The sequence below is a fragment of the Oratosquilla oratoria genome, chromosome 33 (genome assembly GCF_046742065.1).
Source record: "Oratosquilla oratoria isolate Oo_2021 chromosome 33, ASM4674206v1, whole genome shotgun sequence".
Taxonomy (NCBI): domain Eukaryota; kingdom Metazoa; phylum Arthropoda; class Malacostraca; order Stomatopoda; family Squillidae; genus Oratosquilla; species Oratosquilla oratoria.
Window position 1 is genome coordinate 39,677,232 of NC_134809.1, and position 17,938 is coordinate 39,695,169.

The following is a 17,938-nucleotide window of genomic DNA, read 5'->3' on the forward strand; positions in this document are numbered from 1 at the left end:
TTTTGCTTCTGACAAGTAATCATTAAGCTCATTTAATCCTGAAATTAAACCATTTATATTAGTATAAGCCACTCTTAACTTTCTGCACTCTCCATATCTTTATTCCTTTTGTTTCCTTTTCTTGAAGATACCATTTTCTCAATCTCATATTTGTCTAACACTACAAAAGAACTTCTTTTTCTCAAACTCTGTTTTTTCTTTTTTTTTCAGCTTAATTTAATGTCTTCTCTCTCTTTCCTCAAAGTTCATATCTCTTTTAATCCATACATCTTTATAGTGCTCAGTATTACCTAACTTACTTATTCCTGCTAGTATCTCTTCCACTACCCTTTGTGACCTTAATTTGATCTTTAGGGGTCAATTTCCTTTTGCTACATACCTTCCTATTATATGTACTTCCTCTATTTCCTCTTCTAATTTTTGCTCTTGTATTACTCTCAAAATATCTCTTGCTAAATCTCTCTTCTTTTTCTCTCATGAATTTAACAAGGTTTTTTCCTTTTAGACCAAATACTACTATACACTTCTTTTTATCTACTGTATTTCTCACCAAATTGTCCTTTTCTCTGATTACTTGAATGACTGTTTCCTTATTTTTCTCTTGCATTTGTTGCTGCACAATTTCTTTAAAATTATACCTTCTTTTTTGTGACCTTTCCATTGTTTTTGAGTTAATATTTTTTCCTCATCTGTACTTCCTCCAATTTTTTTTGGTCATTACTTTCATCTGTTCATTCACCTTTTATATGGTCATATTATTTGCAGTATCTTTGCTTTTTAATTTCCCTCTTTATGTCTATAATTCTACTCAAGTTACCTCTTTCATTATGAAACCCCAAAAATGGCCTTTCTTCGTAGTTATCTAATTGTCTTTTTATACCTAGTGGGGTCTCCATGTTCTTGTTTACATTTAATTTTGCTGCTCTGCCACCAGGGGTCTCATCTGGCCTATTTTCATTTCCTTCCATTTTCTTTCAATATTCACTAATTTTCACTATATTAGCTTACCTCGGGCATGCACTCCCCCTTCCCATTCAACACAACCTAGGTATCCTGATATTGTAGCACTGATGAAAGGTCTTGTTTTTAATGTAGTCCCCAAGAGCGCCAATTTTGACGTGTTGACAGGCTGATAATCGACAATGGTGTGTGTGTGATTCACCATGGTCTTGCATCATGTGTTGGGCTCATGATCAACAGCTAATTCCTTCCCAGAAGAGAGCTCAGAGCTCATATATGACCGATCTATGGATAATGCTGTGACCTTACATGCACACACACCCCTAACTCCCTGCCCACAAGAGTTGGAGTAATGACTCACAGCACAGCAATACTAAAATTATTTCAGCCTTGGGCAGGATTCGAACCTGGACTGCTGTAGTGCCATCAAGTTGTGTGTGTATATATATATATACATATAAACACACACACACATATATATGTACCGTATATTTCTGTGTATAAGACGACCTTTGTATAAGACGAGGTACAAAATTAGAGCAAATTTTTATGAATTTATCTCATATCGGTAGTATAAGACGACTGCTAAATTACAAAAGCATCAGTGTATCAAACCTACCGTACAAAAAGAATTGTTTTGATTACGTTTATCAGCTGTTTTTTCCGCTTTTATATAAATAAATAAATAAAGAAATAAAGTTTTATAATGTTTTAAGTTTTAAATGTAATGTAATGTAATTTTATTTAAAATAAAGGTTTTAGAAATACGTTTGATGTGTAATATTGATGATGATTAGAAATTAAGTTTTATCATTTTATAATTTTTTAATTTTCTATGTTTTAAATGCAACTAATGTAATATATCTTTTTATTGATAAATAAACGTTTTATGTACTGTAATCCAAAATTATTATTTTCAGTCTTAAAAATTACTGAAAAGTTAACGAAAGAAAAAGGTTGCTATGAATGCAACCAGTGCTCGATGTTTAAAATTTTTTCAGCTGTGTTAAATGTGTTTAATAGAGTAGTTAAAAGTACCGTAATTTCATTAATATAGAATTATTCCTCGAACTTATTAACAATTGCCATTTACTATAAAGATATGCCAATAATATATAAGGTAAATATGGTTTAATTACCTTTATTACCAGTTCTTATCATAATGTGAATCATTTCCTGTGTATCGGTGATTATCGGCAGGCTAGCCTACCAAGTCTTCTCACGTAGAATTCAAGTTCTGATATTTATAATGGTAGTATAAGACGACCCCCAATTTTAAGGGGTGAATTTTTGGATTTTAGGATCGTCTTATACGTGGAAATATATGGTAAATATATATATATATATACACATATATACATACATATGTACTAGATATGGGCACAAAATTTTCAAAGAATTTTTAACCCTTAAATTCCTGTTGCATATGAAAGACAATTTCATTAGAAACAAAATGCTTTTTTAAATAGCTTGAAAAATAAGGGAGATAAGATTCTTTTTCTTTTTTATCCCCAATTTTTGGCTAGATTTTACTATAACAAAAGGTTAGAATTGAAGGTGGTAATTTGTAAAGATTTTGATCAAGAAATACACTTAAACTCTAAACCACTGGTTCAATTTTATTGAAATTTGGAATACTTGGGTTTTATGGGTCAACATGTCACTTGAGCATGTCAAAAACAATGTGGAACATCTCCATCACACCAAATTTGCCTTTTCATGGCAACAATTAAGTTGTCAATTTCAAGTTTATCATTAATAAAACCCAAACCACTGACCCAATTGACATGCAACTTGGTATGTGATGGTTTTATGGGTCAACAAATCAACTGAGGATGTCAAAAACAATGTGAGACATGAGCATCATCCCAAATTTGGATTTTCATGGCAACAATAAAATTGTCAATTTAGAGATAATCATCAATAAAATCCAAACCCCTGGCCCAATTGGCATGCAACTTGCCATATCAAGGTTATATGGGTAAGCAAATCACCTGAGCATGTCAAAAACAATGTAGGACCTTCCTTTTATACTATTCTTACAAACACCTACCATGTTGCCATGGCATTGTCAATTTAGAGATAATCATCAATAAAATCCAAACCCCTGGCCCAACTGACATGCAATTTGGCATGTGAAGGTTTTATTGGTTAACAAATCACCTGAGCATGTCAAAAAAATCACAGGACCTTCCTTTCATACTATTCTTACTAACACCTATCATGTTGCCATGGCAACTATTGTCAATTTAGAGATAATCATCCATAAAATCCAAACGACTGGCCCAATTGACATGCAACTTGGCATGTGGTTTTATGGGTCAACAAATCACCTGAGCATGTCAAAAACAATATGGGACATCTGCATCATACCAAATTTTGCATTTTCATGGCAACAATTAAGTTGTCAATTTAGAGATAATCATCAATAAAATCCAAACCACTGCCCCAATTGATATGCAACTTGGCATGTGGCTTTATGGGTCAACAAATCACCTGAGCATGCCAAAAACAATGTAGAACCTTCTTTTTATACTATTCTTACTAACACCTTTCCTGTTGCCATGGCAACTATTGTCAATTCAGAGATAATCATTCATACAATCCAAACCACTGGCCCAACTGACATGCAACTAGGCATGTGACGGTTTTATGGATCAACAAATCACCTGAGCAAATAAAAAACAATGTAAGACCTTCCTTTTATACTATTCTTACTAACACCTATCATGTAACATGTTAAATCGGGGTACAGACAAAAACCCGGAGAACTAAATACTGTAGGACTAAGTCGTGCAGGACAAAATCCCATATGACAAATTCCCACACATGGAGGATAAAATCCCACAGGTAGTTTATAATTTATGCTCTACAAAGGAACCAAATATGCCAAACCTTGAGTTGTTTACTAAATGGTTTGGAGATATGACACTAATTGGATTAGGTGTGTAATACTGTTCACTCCTTTAGGTGAGGTAGGTTTGGTCTCCATCTCAAGTATAAATAGGGACTGGCCATTAGATAATCTACGATTATACATTTCTATATTTCGTATACATATAGATATAATATAATGGATAGTAGATGAAATTTTGAATTCTCTTTTATTTAATCTATAATTGTCTTGTCTATATATTTTCATTATACTGATGAATTCTGTATACTGGTCATGGTATAGTAAGTTTCGGTATTTTGACATGGACTGTGGACTACCTAGAAAAGACCACTTGCTCACGTGGGATTGGTTTTTGTAGAAGGGAAAAAGAACTCTGTAGGAAAATGAAAAGATAGCTGTGTATAAAAGGGGACTATTGCCACTAAGTGCTTTAAGGGATATTTACTAGAGTTTTGTGTTGTAGCTTATGAGGCAGGGCAGAAGACCTGGAATTCGAGGCCTGCTTCCCTAATGATAAGGGAATTCTTTCTGCATTTGGGATAGTGGTAAGGATCCAGACTTATGTATATACTAGGAGGGGATATGAATGGTAGTGTCATATCTCCAAACTATTTAGGAAACAACTCAAGGCTTGGCATATTTGGTTCTTTTGTACAGCATAAATTATAAACTACCTGTGGGATTTTGTTATATGGGATTTAGTCTTCCAGGATTTTGTCCGTAGCCCTGTTCCATCAATGTAATGTATGCGCATTGCATAGCCTGTCCAACATCTTAAAATTCATACCATAACGATATAAGTATTATTTGTTAACAACACCCTCTACATACCATGACTACTATAAAACAAAGAGTATCAGAGAATCACGGTATGTCAAGTAGGCATTTTTAGACAGCAAATGCACAGCCGAATCATCACCAATGATTTCAAAGTTACTCATTTCTGGGAGAAAAGAGGCTAAAGAACATGATTATCACATTAAATAGTTCTTTACATTTAAATTTCTACTCGGAAAACTAATTTGTCACGGTTAATATCGAAATTCGCATTTAAATTGGTGAAAATTGGTATATTTTTAAAGAACTGAGCATACACTTGCAAAACAGCAAGACATTTTGAAAATCCTTTGCTGTGCTAAACTCTACAAGCATTCAAACAGGTAACAAGAAATGGTGGGGAAAACAGTACACCCATGATGGTGCTGCCTGCGGATTCGCACATACCTAAAATGTACAGTACTTATCAAAAGTATGTGGCACCTACTCCTTGCAGCTGACGAAAATAGGAAGATATTTCCTGAGGTGAAATTATGTAGATAGAATGTATCTGGAAACTCCCTGTTGTCACGCTTGGCCAACAGAGTGGAACGTAAGGGAGAACCCAGCCAGTCACTCCCAAACTGCTGTGGGAAGAGCATTTACAGGTAACCCCTCTCTTTAGGACCTTGCCTTTTCCACACTGGTGTTCTTCATTTCCCTAGGGTCTCTTATGGCCCCTACAAAGGAATCAACTAAAGAAATAATTGCCCAAATCATTGGACTAAGGAAGGCAGGCCATGGAACTAAAGAAATCAGTGAAATGTTGATGGTGGCCAATTCCAAAGTCAAGAGATTCATGGTGTGAAATCATTACATCACTGCAAAGCTTAAATGGGATCTTGTATATGTGTTCTCGGGGGAATCCTTTGAAGAACTTTGAAGAGTATGCTGTATAAGAATTAACAGAAGATATATCTATATATTAATACAAGAATTCCTGCTGATCTTGATCTAAATTGGACCAGAAACCAGAAATCTCTCAAGGAGACACATCCCCTCCGTCCCCTGATTGGCTGAGTGGTGACATTACAGCAATGGAGACGACTGATTGGCCAAGAGCAGTGATGTCACGGCAACTGATTGGCTGAAAGTGCCTGAAAGTGAAGCGAGCTTGCCTGATGGGCTGAGCCCCTGCATAGCAGGGTTGTGCACAGCCCATTGTGCATACAAAAAAAAAAAATAAGACATTTGATTCACCTAGACAGAAGATTACAACTGGAAGTAAGTTGCCATATCCATAAGTGAGAACACATGGGCAAGACAATGTTCTGCAGGTGCTATGATAGTCTTTTAGAGAGTATCAAGAAAGTTATGCTGACATACAAGGAAGTGCGGTGCAGACAGACACTGTTGGAGCAACCAAACATGTAGATGACATTGCCTTCCTGTTGTGGAGAGGTGGGACCTGGCAGTTTTTTTTCATTATTAGTATGTGTGTTTTGGAGGTTTTATAGTACATGATGAGGCAGATCTTAATGTTGGAATTGTTGGGTTGGATGTTACAAAAGATAATTCATTGTAGTGTTTTTTCATCTTCTTTGTAACTTATGCTCATGTATCCTTGGTCTATATTACCAAGGCTGTGGGGTTGCTGTGTGTGAATGTTGGCTAGGAAATGAAGGAATTCATTTTCTTCTTGATGATAGGGTCTATCAAATGTTGTGGTTAGCCATTTACTAGTAGGGTCAAGATCCTTTGGAGTTCACTGGGTGGCAGTCCTGTTGCTGCAGTGGGAGAAGGCTCTGTTAACTAATGCCAGGATGACACTGCATTTATAGCATATTGGGCATTCACAGTTACTGTTGAGACAGAAGCCAAGGCTGGTCTATATTATGTACACTTGTTTTGAAGTGGTCCAAAGATGTACTGATGAGGAAGTCAAGAAAAGGGAGGGTACCATTTTTGTTCATAGGTGTAATTGAGGGTTGAGTGGGATTTGAATACTTTGGCAAGGTGGGAATTTCTTGGGCATCTTTCATGCTTGTAAAAATATTGCTGACGTAGCAGGCATATATGCAGGGCTGCAAGTTGGGGTGGTTGTTAAAGTTTTTTTCTTTGATGCCTCCCTATTAAAAGTTGCCAATGAGAGGCCCAAGAAAAGATCCCATTGTATATGTACATACAAAGTGAGAACTTACTGTTGAAAAGCACTTAAATTGTTTGACTGATTCTTAATTAGCTCAAGTATATACCACCTCATATGTATGTGATAACTGATACAAGTCAAGACATTACAAATGGTACTGGTATTAAATCTAAACATGCCTGAAGCACCAAGGTAAAATGCTTTTCTTTTTGTATCATTACATTTACTCATCAGCAACAAAAATAAGTACATAATCCCTCTCATATATGAATTAATTGGGCCATAGGATGTTCTGATGTGGGTAGTATCTGGATACATGAGGTAAAATTACTCCCTTCCCCTTTAGTCTCCACTTCACCATGAACATGACTCAGATAATACAACACACAAACAGTAACATTTGCAGCCACATTGGCACCACAAAAAAGGCAAGGAATGGATAATGGTAGTTCAGATAAGGAGTATTTTAATCTCTCCTTCACTCTTTTGAAATAGTTATTCAAAGCTCTTACCAGCTTGTAATATATGGACATTGTTGAACTTGGTTGCAATATCACTGAGGGCCTGAAAAAGAAACAATAAAGTTATAATTGGAAATGTTAATCAACCAAAATATAAATATTATCAGAGATACTCCTACTGAGACAAGTAAAATTAATCTATTACTGTCCAATGAGTAAAATTCAGCACATTCAAGGTTTCTTTCTGCTCAATTTCAGGCAATTCTATTCAGATTAGAGAAAACTCTTGGAAAAGTTACCTTGTTTTACTCTTTTACTACCTACTGGCATAAATTCAGTACATTTAAGGCTTTTGTTCTAGTCATACTCACTCAACCCTTAATGAAGAGGAAAAGGCCTTTGGTGTAACTTCTGTGATTGACTAAAGAAAATAAATATTAGAGGAATCTAACAAGAACAGAATGGAGCAAGCACAGTTATGCAGAATTATTATACCAAAAGGCCTTTTCTTCTTTATAAAAGAAGTAGCCAGACAAGGCTATTTTCTTGAGGATGAAGGACCATGCCTATCCCCTACTTTCTGCCTGGGCCAGAATCCAGACAGTAGGACACAGTACCTCCATAGCATGGCCCAACAGCTAAAGTTGGTTTACTCCCACTGACAAGTAATAGATAGAAGATAGGAGAAATCCCTTTGGGGTGCTTCAATTTATTACTCATTCACAACCACTCTCCAGTCACACTTATCACTTGCTCTCTCCTGTCGCTATTCAACTAACATTACCATTTTGCCCAATGCCCCCTTTACCTCGACATTTATCCATACATCCCATTCTCAGTCTTACCATCAAGTTCACTCCTCCAATCTCTGCCTTTTACTCTTTTTTGCTAGCCTCTCTTTACTCATTCTTTCCAAATGTCCAAACCATCCCAGTATTCTTTCATTGACATTATATGCCAGTTCCCTTTCCATCCTCACTCTCAACCTCACCTCCTCATTTCTAATACTATCAACTCCAGAACCAGAACTAGACACCAATGCTCTCTCATATGCAGATGACTTCACTATAACAACTCAGCACAATAAATACAAAACAGCAGCATAGAAATATCTAAGCCTACTTGAATAAACTGGAACAGTGGCTCAGAAATAACAAATGGAAGTTTCACCCCCCGAAATTAACAGTGACACTGCTCACTCCAGACAATAATGAATACAAAAAATCATCACATAGTAAAATTGAATGGCCAAACCCTTCCACAAGAAAAAAATAAAAAATGAAACTAACATTTGATACTCATATGATATTCAGCCTTAATATCACAAACCTGACAATAAAAGGCACCAAGAAAACAAACCTATTAAAAACCATCACTAGCACTGACCTCAGACAACAAAAAGCAACTCTTACAACTATCTACAAACAGTTCATATGAACCATTCTAGACTATGCCTCCACAGCATGGTTCCCAACAATCAGCGAATCAAACACAAACAATTTACAAATACTGCAGAATGAAGCACCAAAACCTTACATGAGAGGCAGCCAAAAAACAAAGGCATAGAAACCACCTTCCACACCTCTTTTACTAATCTTTCTTCACTCATTCTTTCCATTTGTCCAAACCATCCTAATACTCTTTCATCAACCCTATCTCCCAGCTCCCTTTCCACCCCTGTTCTCCTCCTCACTTCCTCATTTCTCACTCTATCTAGCCTAGTAACCCCTATCATACTTCTCAGGCATTTCATCTCAAACACATTCAAACTCCTTCTCTCTTCCTCTCTTATGCTCCATGTTTCTGCCCCATACAGTGCTGTATGGGGCAGAAATCACTCCTTCATACAATCTCCTCTTAGCATCCATTCTCAAATGTCTATTTCTCATTACATCTTTTAATCCCCCAAGGCATTTACTCGCCTCTCTCAATCTATATTCTACCTCCACATCCACTCCTCCCTTTCCTGCCACATTCACACCCAAGTATCTAAAACTATCCACTTCCTCCAGTCTCTCTCTCTTAATACTCACTTCCAGCCTGCTGCCACTCTCTCCCTTTGTACATCTCATCACCTTACTTTTACCCACATTTATCTTCAACTTCCTTCTTTCACACACCTTTCCAAACTCTGTCACTAACTTCCTCAATCCCTCCTCTGATCCTGTTACAAGCAGTGTCGTCAGCAAACAACAACTGGCTTATCTCCCACTTTTCTCAATCTTCTTTAACCATCTCCAATCCCTGACCCAATGCCCTTGCATTTACCTCTCGCACCACCCCATCCATGTATAAATTGAACAGCCAGGATGAAATAACACATCCCTGACAAAGTCCCGCCATTACCTCAAACCACTCACTCTCTCCATTTCTAATCCTAACACAAGCACTACTACTCTCATAAAAACTCTTGACTGCTCTTAACAGCTTTCCTCCTATCCCATATATCTGCAAAACCTCCCACAGTGCCTTCCTGTCTACCCTGCCATAAGCCTTTTCCAGATCCATAAAAGTCCAAAAAATATCCTTACCTTTTCCTATAGCTTTCTCACATATCTGTCTTACCACAAAAATATGATCTACACAACCCCTACCTGTCCTAAACCCACACTGTTCTTCACCAATTATTCTCCTGTTCCTCTTCTAATCCTCTCAATCAAGACCCTCCCATAAGCCTTCCCAACTACACTTAACAAGCTGATCCCTCTGAAACTACTACACTCACACTTGTCCCCTTTTCCCTTGTAAAATGGAACTATACAGGCACTCCCCCAGTCCTCCGACACTCTACCCTCTCTTAAACAAACATTAAGTAATCTCACCAGCCAGTCCACCATCACTGTACTTCCTTTTTTCAGACATTCTGCATGGCATCCATCCAACCCAGATGCCTTACCTGCTCTCATCATCTTAACAGCTTCTTCCACTTCAGCTTTACTTATTTCTCCTCCATTTTCCTCACTCATTAGTCATTTTCTTAGCGCTTTCTACTGCAACTACCTTTCTCTCCCTATCCTCCTTCACATTTACCAACTCCCTAAAATACTCTGCCCACCTTCATCTCACTGCCTTCTCTTCCATTATCATCTCTCCATTTGCACCTTTTACTCTCTCTTCTCTACTTGATTCAATTCTTCCTCTCTTAATTTCTTTCCAATTTTTTTTACTACTTTCAATTTTTTTTGTCATACTCTTACCCCATTTCATATCTGCTCTCCTCTTTGCCTCCTTTATCTTATGCTTTACTTCCCTTCTCTTTATTTTGTACCTCTCATATGATTCCCTCATCCTAATTTGTAACCAATCTATGAAAGCGTTTCTTCTTTTATATACCCTTCACTTCTTCATCCCACCACTCACTACCCTTCCTTCCATTTCCTCCCATCCTCCTTGTTCCACACACCATCTTTGCACATCTTATGACTCCTTGAACCATCCCCATTCCTCCTCCACTCCTAGTTTTACTCTATCCTTCACTCCCTCCCACTCCTCTCTCAGCTTCTTCTTATACTCCTTCTTTTCTTTTTCATTTAAGCAGTTCCCTCCAAGTACCTCCCTACCTTCTGCCCTTTTCCTCTTTCTCCACCTATTCTCTACTCTCAACTTATCTTCCACCAAAAAATGATCTGATATTCCCCCATTCAGATTGCTGCTGTTACATCACTGTAAAGCAGGACAATCTAATAAGGAAATAGCATCTATAACTGGTGTTTCACTACGCAGTGTACAGCAATGGACAAAGAAATTCTGTGACTGTGTAAACAGTGACCCATCACTATAGAAAAAATTGACAGGCCACACAAAACTACCCCACATACTTTATAGGTGCTCAGGAGGCAGGTGGGTAGTAAACCATGTATAACAGCACCAGAATTAAAGGAAAAGAACCCTGTGTTACTGGCATGTGTGTCTGTAAGGATAGTGCAGCATCATCTCCATGATGACCTGAAGTTCTTGAACCACACCACTTGTAAGAAACCAATTGTCACCCTTAAACAGAGGGTTGCTTTTTGCAAGGAATATCTGCAGTGGGATAAGGAGAAGTGGCAACAAATGTTATGGAGTGATGAGGCTGTATTCAGTGTTACTGGGAACTGAAGAGGGAAAGTGTATCAGCGGCTGGGAAGTGATCCATTAAACACAAAATTTATTCAAGAGACATGTGATTTTTCTGATTTTTGTAAACAATCTAGGCTACAATTTATCTTGTAATCATACAATTTTTGTAGACAACCTAAAATTCTACCTTCATCACCCTAGAGACTTATCTCAAGACTCATTACTTGATCTGCAGGAAAACACTGTTAGAGTTGCCACCACAGCCTTGTCTTGGAGAATAAACATGTGTCCACCTCAGGTTTTGCTGAGGACCAGGCCTAGACCTCAACTCAAAATAATCCTTAAATGTAGGGCCAGTTTTAAGCCTATTTGACTGATTTGATCAAACTGGGCCCAACACCTCAAGGGGGGCCCCGTGTGGAAGTGCTTGAGCTCAGGCTTTGAGCAGAGAACATTGTTATGGACTTCATTTAAGGTGTCCCAGGAGTGCTTACAGATGAGCATGTCATAAAATTTGTTCAATTTCTCTGGTGAACTTATGTATACTTACCCTTTCCAATTGAGTATAATTCCCCACAAAATTGTTTTTAGTCACATGTATATGTTATGTGTAGTGAATATTTTCATATCTCATAGTAAAGATGATATATGTAAACATAACTTTAAAGAGGTGTCCATATCAACCTACTATGCAGGAAATGAAAGATTAGAGTCTTGGTAAAAATTTGGTAGAATTATATTTCATCTCATTCTCATTTCTGTTTTTTATATATTTTTTTATTTTGCATAGTGAAAAATTGCTGCAAAATTCTGGTAGGATAAATGAAACCAAAATTTAAGTTACAGTTTCCTTTATTTATGTTTTAGGATATTAAAGTATGACCTATCCCCTTCACAATGCTACAAGAATGAATAGAATCAATCAAACAGAACTAGAGATATGGCTTACTAAAGAACAAAAACAAGAATTTCTCAGGAGAGCTTTAATATTCTAAAGGACTGCAACATCTTTTAAATGCTCTGGCCTCATAATCACTCATGACACTGTTAGTTTACATTTTCTCTTTGAGCATACTTTCTCATGTTCTTTATCTCTCTTTTTAAGATATAACTCTAGTAGTTGTGTGTATGATTCTCCAGGAAGAGGAACCACAAATCTTTCTTCATAGCCATCATTTTAATCAAGAACAGATTTGGCAACAGCATAATTGAGAATGTTTTTGTTTGTCTTCTACATTCCCTTGCCATCTCTGCTTTTTTTTGTATCATCTTCAATAAACTCTTCTTCACCCCTCTCATGGTTACAGCTGGAGAAATAAGTAAAAAAAATTGGCTGGATCGCGTGCGTGACTCGCAGGCTGGGAAGCAATGTCCTCATCCCTCAAGCTTTCATAACACACTGAGAGACACTAAGTTGCACCGCTAGCTATGTAAGGATGGGAAGGGTTGCCAGATATCTCCATAAACACAATATAGTAAACAAAATAGAACTGGCTATCGAAATTTAGACTATTTCAATATACAGAATGTTTTTTATCCAATGGGGCCAGAGGTTGCCAATAAATGATCCATTCTATTCTGCATAAAAAAGAAACAGAATTGAGCTGTAATATTTGGTCAAAGTGTTAACACCATCATAGAGATTCTTTTGAAATGTTTACCTAAAATTCGTTCAAGTGCCAGAATTTTTCGAGTTATCCTCCACTAGGCTGGAAAGCGACGTCCTCATCCCTCAAGCTTTTGTAACACACTGAGAGATGCTGAGGTGTACCGCTGGCTATGTAGGGGTGGGAAGGGTTGCCAGATATCTCCATAAACATAATATAGTAAACAAAATAGAACTGGCTATCAAAATTTAGACTTTATTTCAATATATAGAATGTTTTTTTATGCAATGGGGTTGCCAGAGGTTGCCAATAAATTATCTATTTTATTCTGTATAAAAAAAAATAATTGGGCTGTAATATTTGGTCAAAATGTTAACACCATCATAGAGATTCTTTTGAAATGTTTACCTAAACTTCATTCATGTGCCAGAACTTTTTGAGTGATCACCCATTAGGCTGCCTTAAACTGTTAAGAAAATAATAATGCTGTAGGCCTCATAATCTGAGGGATTTATCAGTGAAGACTGTTATACTACACAAAAATAAAACATCAATTTCAAACTTTTGTAGAGTTGAGGCCTCACTACCAATTTTCTAATTGGGCCCTGCAATTCCTAGCACCAGCCCTGCTTAAATGGTACTGCAATCTATAGAATTTAGGCTCAGAAAGATTTGGGTGCCATAAGAGACCTTTTGGTCCATAAATAGGTCGGGTGTGGAAAAAGTAAACTAAAAATAAATTAATAAAATAAATAGATAATGGTAAATAGTAAACAAACATAATATATAATAAATGAAAAATAAATAATAAAAAACAGATAATAATGATAAATAAAATCAAATGGCAGGCAAGACAGCTTTTTGCTTAGGTGTTTCTAATGAATCTTAAAACTTCAAACTGTACTACACTGCACCAGCTCTGCAGGAAATTTATTCCATTTATTTATTATAAAGCTACAAAGCCCTCTGTGAGGGGCACCGTCCTAGCCTCCCAATAGGGGGGAGTGTGTGACGTTAAACCATATCACATTTACTATACAGTTGGCAAAGTTGTTTCTACTCATTTCCAAATTAAATCTACTTCCTGACATTTTGAGACCATTATTACTTGTCTGATTTCCATTCAGTGTGAAAATTTACTCACTTTTGATGTTATCAATTCCCTTTAGACTCAAAGTCCTGTATCAAATCATCCCTGAGTATATGCTTTCTTATGAAAAATAGATTCATGCATTTTAGTTAATTTTCATGATTTATTTTTGATACTTGGAATCAGTTTTGTGGCTCGCCTTTCCACTTTTTCCAAACTGTCAATGTCTTTAATGAGATTTGGTGACCACATGGAAAGAGCATATTCCAAATGTGGACGAACTAACAATTTATATAGCTTGTTAATGACAGATGGAATTTTAGATAAAAAAAAAATAGTGCAATCAATTCTAGAATCTCATTTGCTTTCTCTGAGGCAGAAATACACTGCTTAGATGATTTGAGATAATTATCATGTTTCCAAATAACTTGTAATCATATTGTTATTTTTACTTATGGTTTTACCTTACATTTACTTGGGTTAAATTTCATTAGCCCCTTTTCAGACAATTGCTGTAGTTTATCTAAATCTTATTGAATATCTAATTGGTTTAAGTAATCCTTTGCCATTCCACACAGTTTTGTATCATCAGCAACTTTGGAAACAATAGATTTCAGTCTGTGTTCTATATCTTAAAGATGTTTTTTTGGGCCTTTATGGATTTGGAAAAGGTTTGATAGGGTAGACATGAAGGCACTGAGGGAGCTATTGCAGATATATGGAATAGGAGGAAAGCTGTTAGGAGCAGTTAAGAGTTTTTATGAGAGTAGTAGGGCCTGTGTTAGAATTAGAAATGGAGAAAGCAAGTGGTTTGAGGAAAAGGTGGGACTTCATCAGGGATGTGTCATGTCACCATGGCTGTTCATTTATACATGGATGGGGTGGTGCAAGAGGTAAATGCAAGGGTAATGGGCTGGGGATTGGAGATGGTTAAAGAAAATAGAGAAAAATGGAATATAAGCCAGTTGTTGTTTGCTGATGACACTGCACTTGTAGCAGGATCAGAGGAGGGATTAAGGAAGTTAGTGACAGAGTTTGGGAAGGTGTGCAAAAGGAGGAAGTTGAAGATAAATGTGGGTAAAAGTAAGGTGATGAGATGTACAATGGGAGAGGATGGCAGCAAATTGGAAGTGAGTATTAAGGAAGAGAGATTGGAGGAAGGGGAGCTTTAGATACTTAGGGGCGAATGTGGTGGTATAGGGAGGAATGGAGGTGGAGGTGGAATGTTGATTGAGAGAAGCGAGTAAATGCCTTGGGGGATTAAAAGTGTAATGAGAAATAGACATTTGGGAATGGATGCTAAGAGGAGATTGTATGAAGGGGTGATTGTGCTGACAGCACTGTATGGGGCAGAAACATGGAACATAAGAGAGGAAAAGAGAGTTTAAATGTGCAAAAGGAGGAAGTTGAACTTGACTTTGGCTACCTCCCTTGTAAGGGGGAAAAAGTCCTTGGCATATCTATGTGCATATGTATGAAAATGGCCCAAGAATGGAACCCTGTGGAACTCCACTCATAAAATTAGCACATTCGCAAGGCAGCTGGGAAAACACATGGCACTGCTACAAATTTACCGGGAGCAACAATAAACTGCTCAACTGAATTTGTGAAATCAGTTTTAACATCTAACATAAAACCAGTTATCAAATATGCAGCACCTGTATTGAATACAGGTTTCCTGGGAGACCTGCACCTATTTAAATTGGTAAACATAAATGAACCACCATCTCACATCTTTCCTATCCTGACAGACTAAAGACTATGAAGCTTTACTTAATTAAAATAAGACTCCTGAGAGCTTTGGTAATGTGTTACAATTTTTTTTATGGAATATCATATATAACTGTCTCAAAACTATTTACACTGACACCCACCTTACCACTTGAGGACATGGATTTAAGATTTTCCATACATATGCACATTCACCAGGCCTATAGGATATCTTTCTTCTTCTGGGTGATCCTGAAGAGACCTCCTGATTAAAGATGGGAGGGCTTTAAGAGGTCATGGGAACAAATTAAGAAAGATCACATGTCTAAAGAATATGAAGAAACACATTTTCCATTTAGATGTATAAATACTTGGAATAGCATTGGAAGTAATATAGCCCAAACTCAAACAATACATGAGTTCAAATCTAAATATGATAACTGGAAAGTTGGAACTGTACATGAATTTGAGGCTAGGTATGGTAAAAAATCAAAGAATTGGAGACGGGCCCCAACAAGAGTTGCTCCTTTCCTGTATATTACATTTAGGTAAATACATTTGATAAATACTCAAGCCTACTTTACAATATCAGTGATATATCAGTAAAATTCCAGAATCATGCAAGCACGGATATTTAAAATGAAACTTTGTCCAATAGCTCTTCACATAACCTAACGTAACCCTACCATATGAAAAAAATAATCTTCCAAATGCAAGAAAGAAGTAAAAAATGTGTTTGCATGACTGGAATAGAACCCACATATCCATCTAATAAAAACTTAGGCAAGACAAAACTTGCACATTAAACATCACATTAGGCTTCAAAGTTATTGGGCCAGTATTCACCTTGGCGATGGTATCACATACCTTTGAGAGCTTGGCCCCACCAGGTGATAGTACAATTAGGTAAATACAGTCAAGTAAATTAACACACAATCTGATGAGTTGGGTGTAGGGTCGACTCGGCCCATCCCCAACTTAGCCTAGCTACTCAACCAAGTCAGCCCACCACAGTTAGGTTCGGTGGGTTAGGTTTGATTAGACAAATTTATCGTACTTTAATTTCTTCGACCTCCGCATCTATGTAAACAAAGATAGCATCTCAAGCAGCCGATGGGCAATGGGCCGAGTTGGGGACAGACCGCGCTGGCCGGCAAGGTCTGAAACAGTTGTAGTAACCTAAATCCACTTACTGCTGCATTACCAATATCCCTGCAGGTTCCAATTATAAATTTCGGTGGAGATACACTTTCTGCCAGCTGTTTTACAAACTCTAATCCAAGTCCTCGGTTACAACCAGTTATCAAAACACTACGAGCTAACATTTTGAGAGGACCTATAATATGATATCCACACTACTGGGCACTATCTATTATTCTTTATCTTCAGTTCTCTGACTGTCGTATAGTTATCTAATGACCTGAACGAAATTAAAACAACAGTGTAATGCTATTAAGTTTTTGGTAATGGTCAATTACACCTATTTGCGACATATTCGCTGACTTTTGATTCGATTAAAAATGCATCCCAACAAACATCAGTATATTTTGTGAATACATGATATTCATTTCTCTCATCATTGAAAAATGTATACATCAACATAAAGTCCGATGAACCCTTTAAAAAAAAAATGCACTGCCCGATATAAAATTCTCGAGGTACGAGCCTCTCTCAAAAAAGGAACTTATAAAGATGTTTGCCTGTCTCACATATGCCATATCTCCTGTATCATCGAATACCTATCATTCTGAGTGTTTTGAATTCGATTAATAGGTGCCGCAAATAGTAACGTCAAAAACCATTTGTGTATGTGTGTGTGTATATATATATATATATATATATATATATATATACATATATATATGTATATATGTATGTATATATATACACACACACGCATATATATATATATGTGTGTGTGTATATATATATATACATATATACATATATATATATATATATATATATATATATATATATATATATATATATCACACAAGAAACCCACAGTCGGAGAGAATAAACTTCGAATGAAATATTCTATGTTTTGGCTATCAATTGTAACCCTCTTCAGGAAAGCACATAAGACAGGGAACAAAGAGGACTTATAAGCTGCAGAAACACAGAAAAGAGAGGGAACGTGGATTGGTGGCATTACTCAGACGCGGGGTAAAATGGGGTGGCGGAGGAGGGTGAGGGTGAGGTGAAGGGGGATTGTAAGCTTCGTACGAGCCTACTCACCGCCGCACG

At 36.8% G+C, this 17,938-nt stretch overlaps 1 protein-coding gene across 1 annotated transcript in view; it reads right to left on the bottom strand.

Annotated features, from left to right (window-relative positions):
- The window catches only part of LOC143017849 (C-signal-like), a 56,220-nt gene extending 38,902 nt beyond the window's left edge, over positions 1-17,318 (bottom strand). The window contains exons 1-2 of the mRNA XM_076172814.1: positions 16,882-17,318; positions 7,274-7,325 (exon numbers count right to left, since the gene is read on the bottom strand). Of these exons, the coding sequence (XP_076028929.1) occupies positions 7,274-7,325; positions 16,882-17,013 (184 nt within the window). The 5' untranslated portion in view covers positions 17,014-17,318. The remainder of the gene's footprint in view (positions 1-7,273; positions 7,326-16,881) is intronic.
- Between the last annotated feature and the right edge of the window lie 620 nt (positions 17,319-17,938).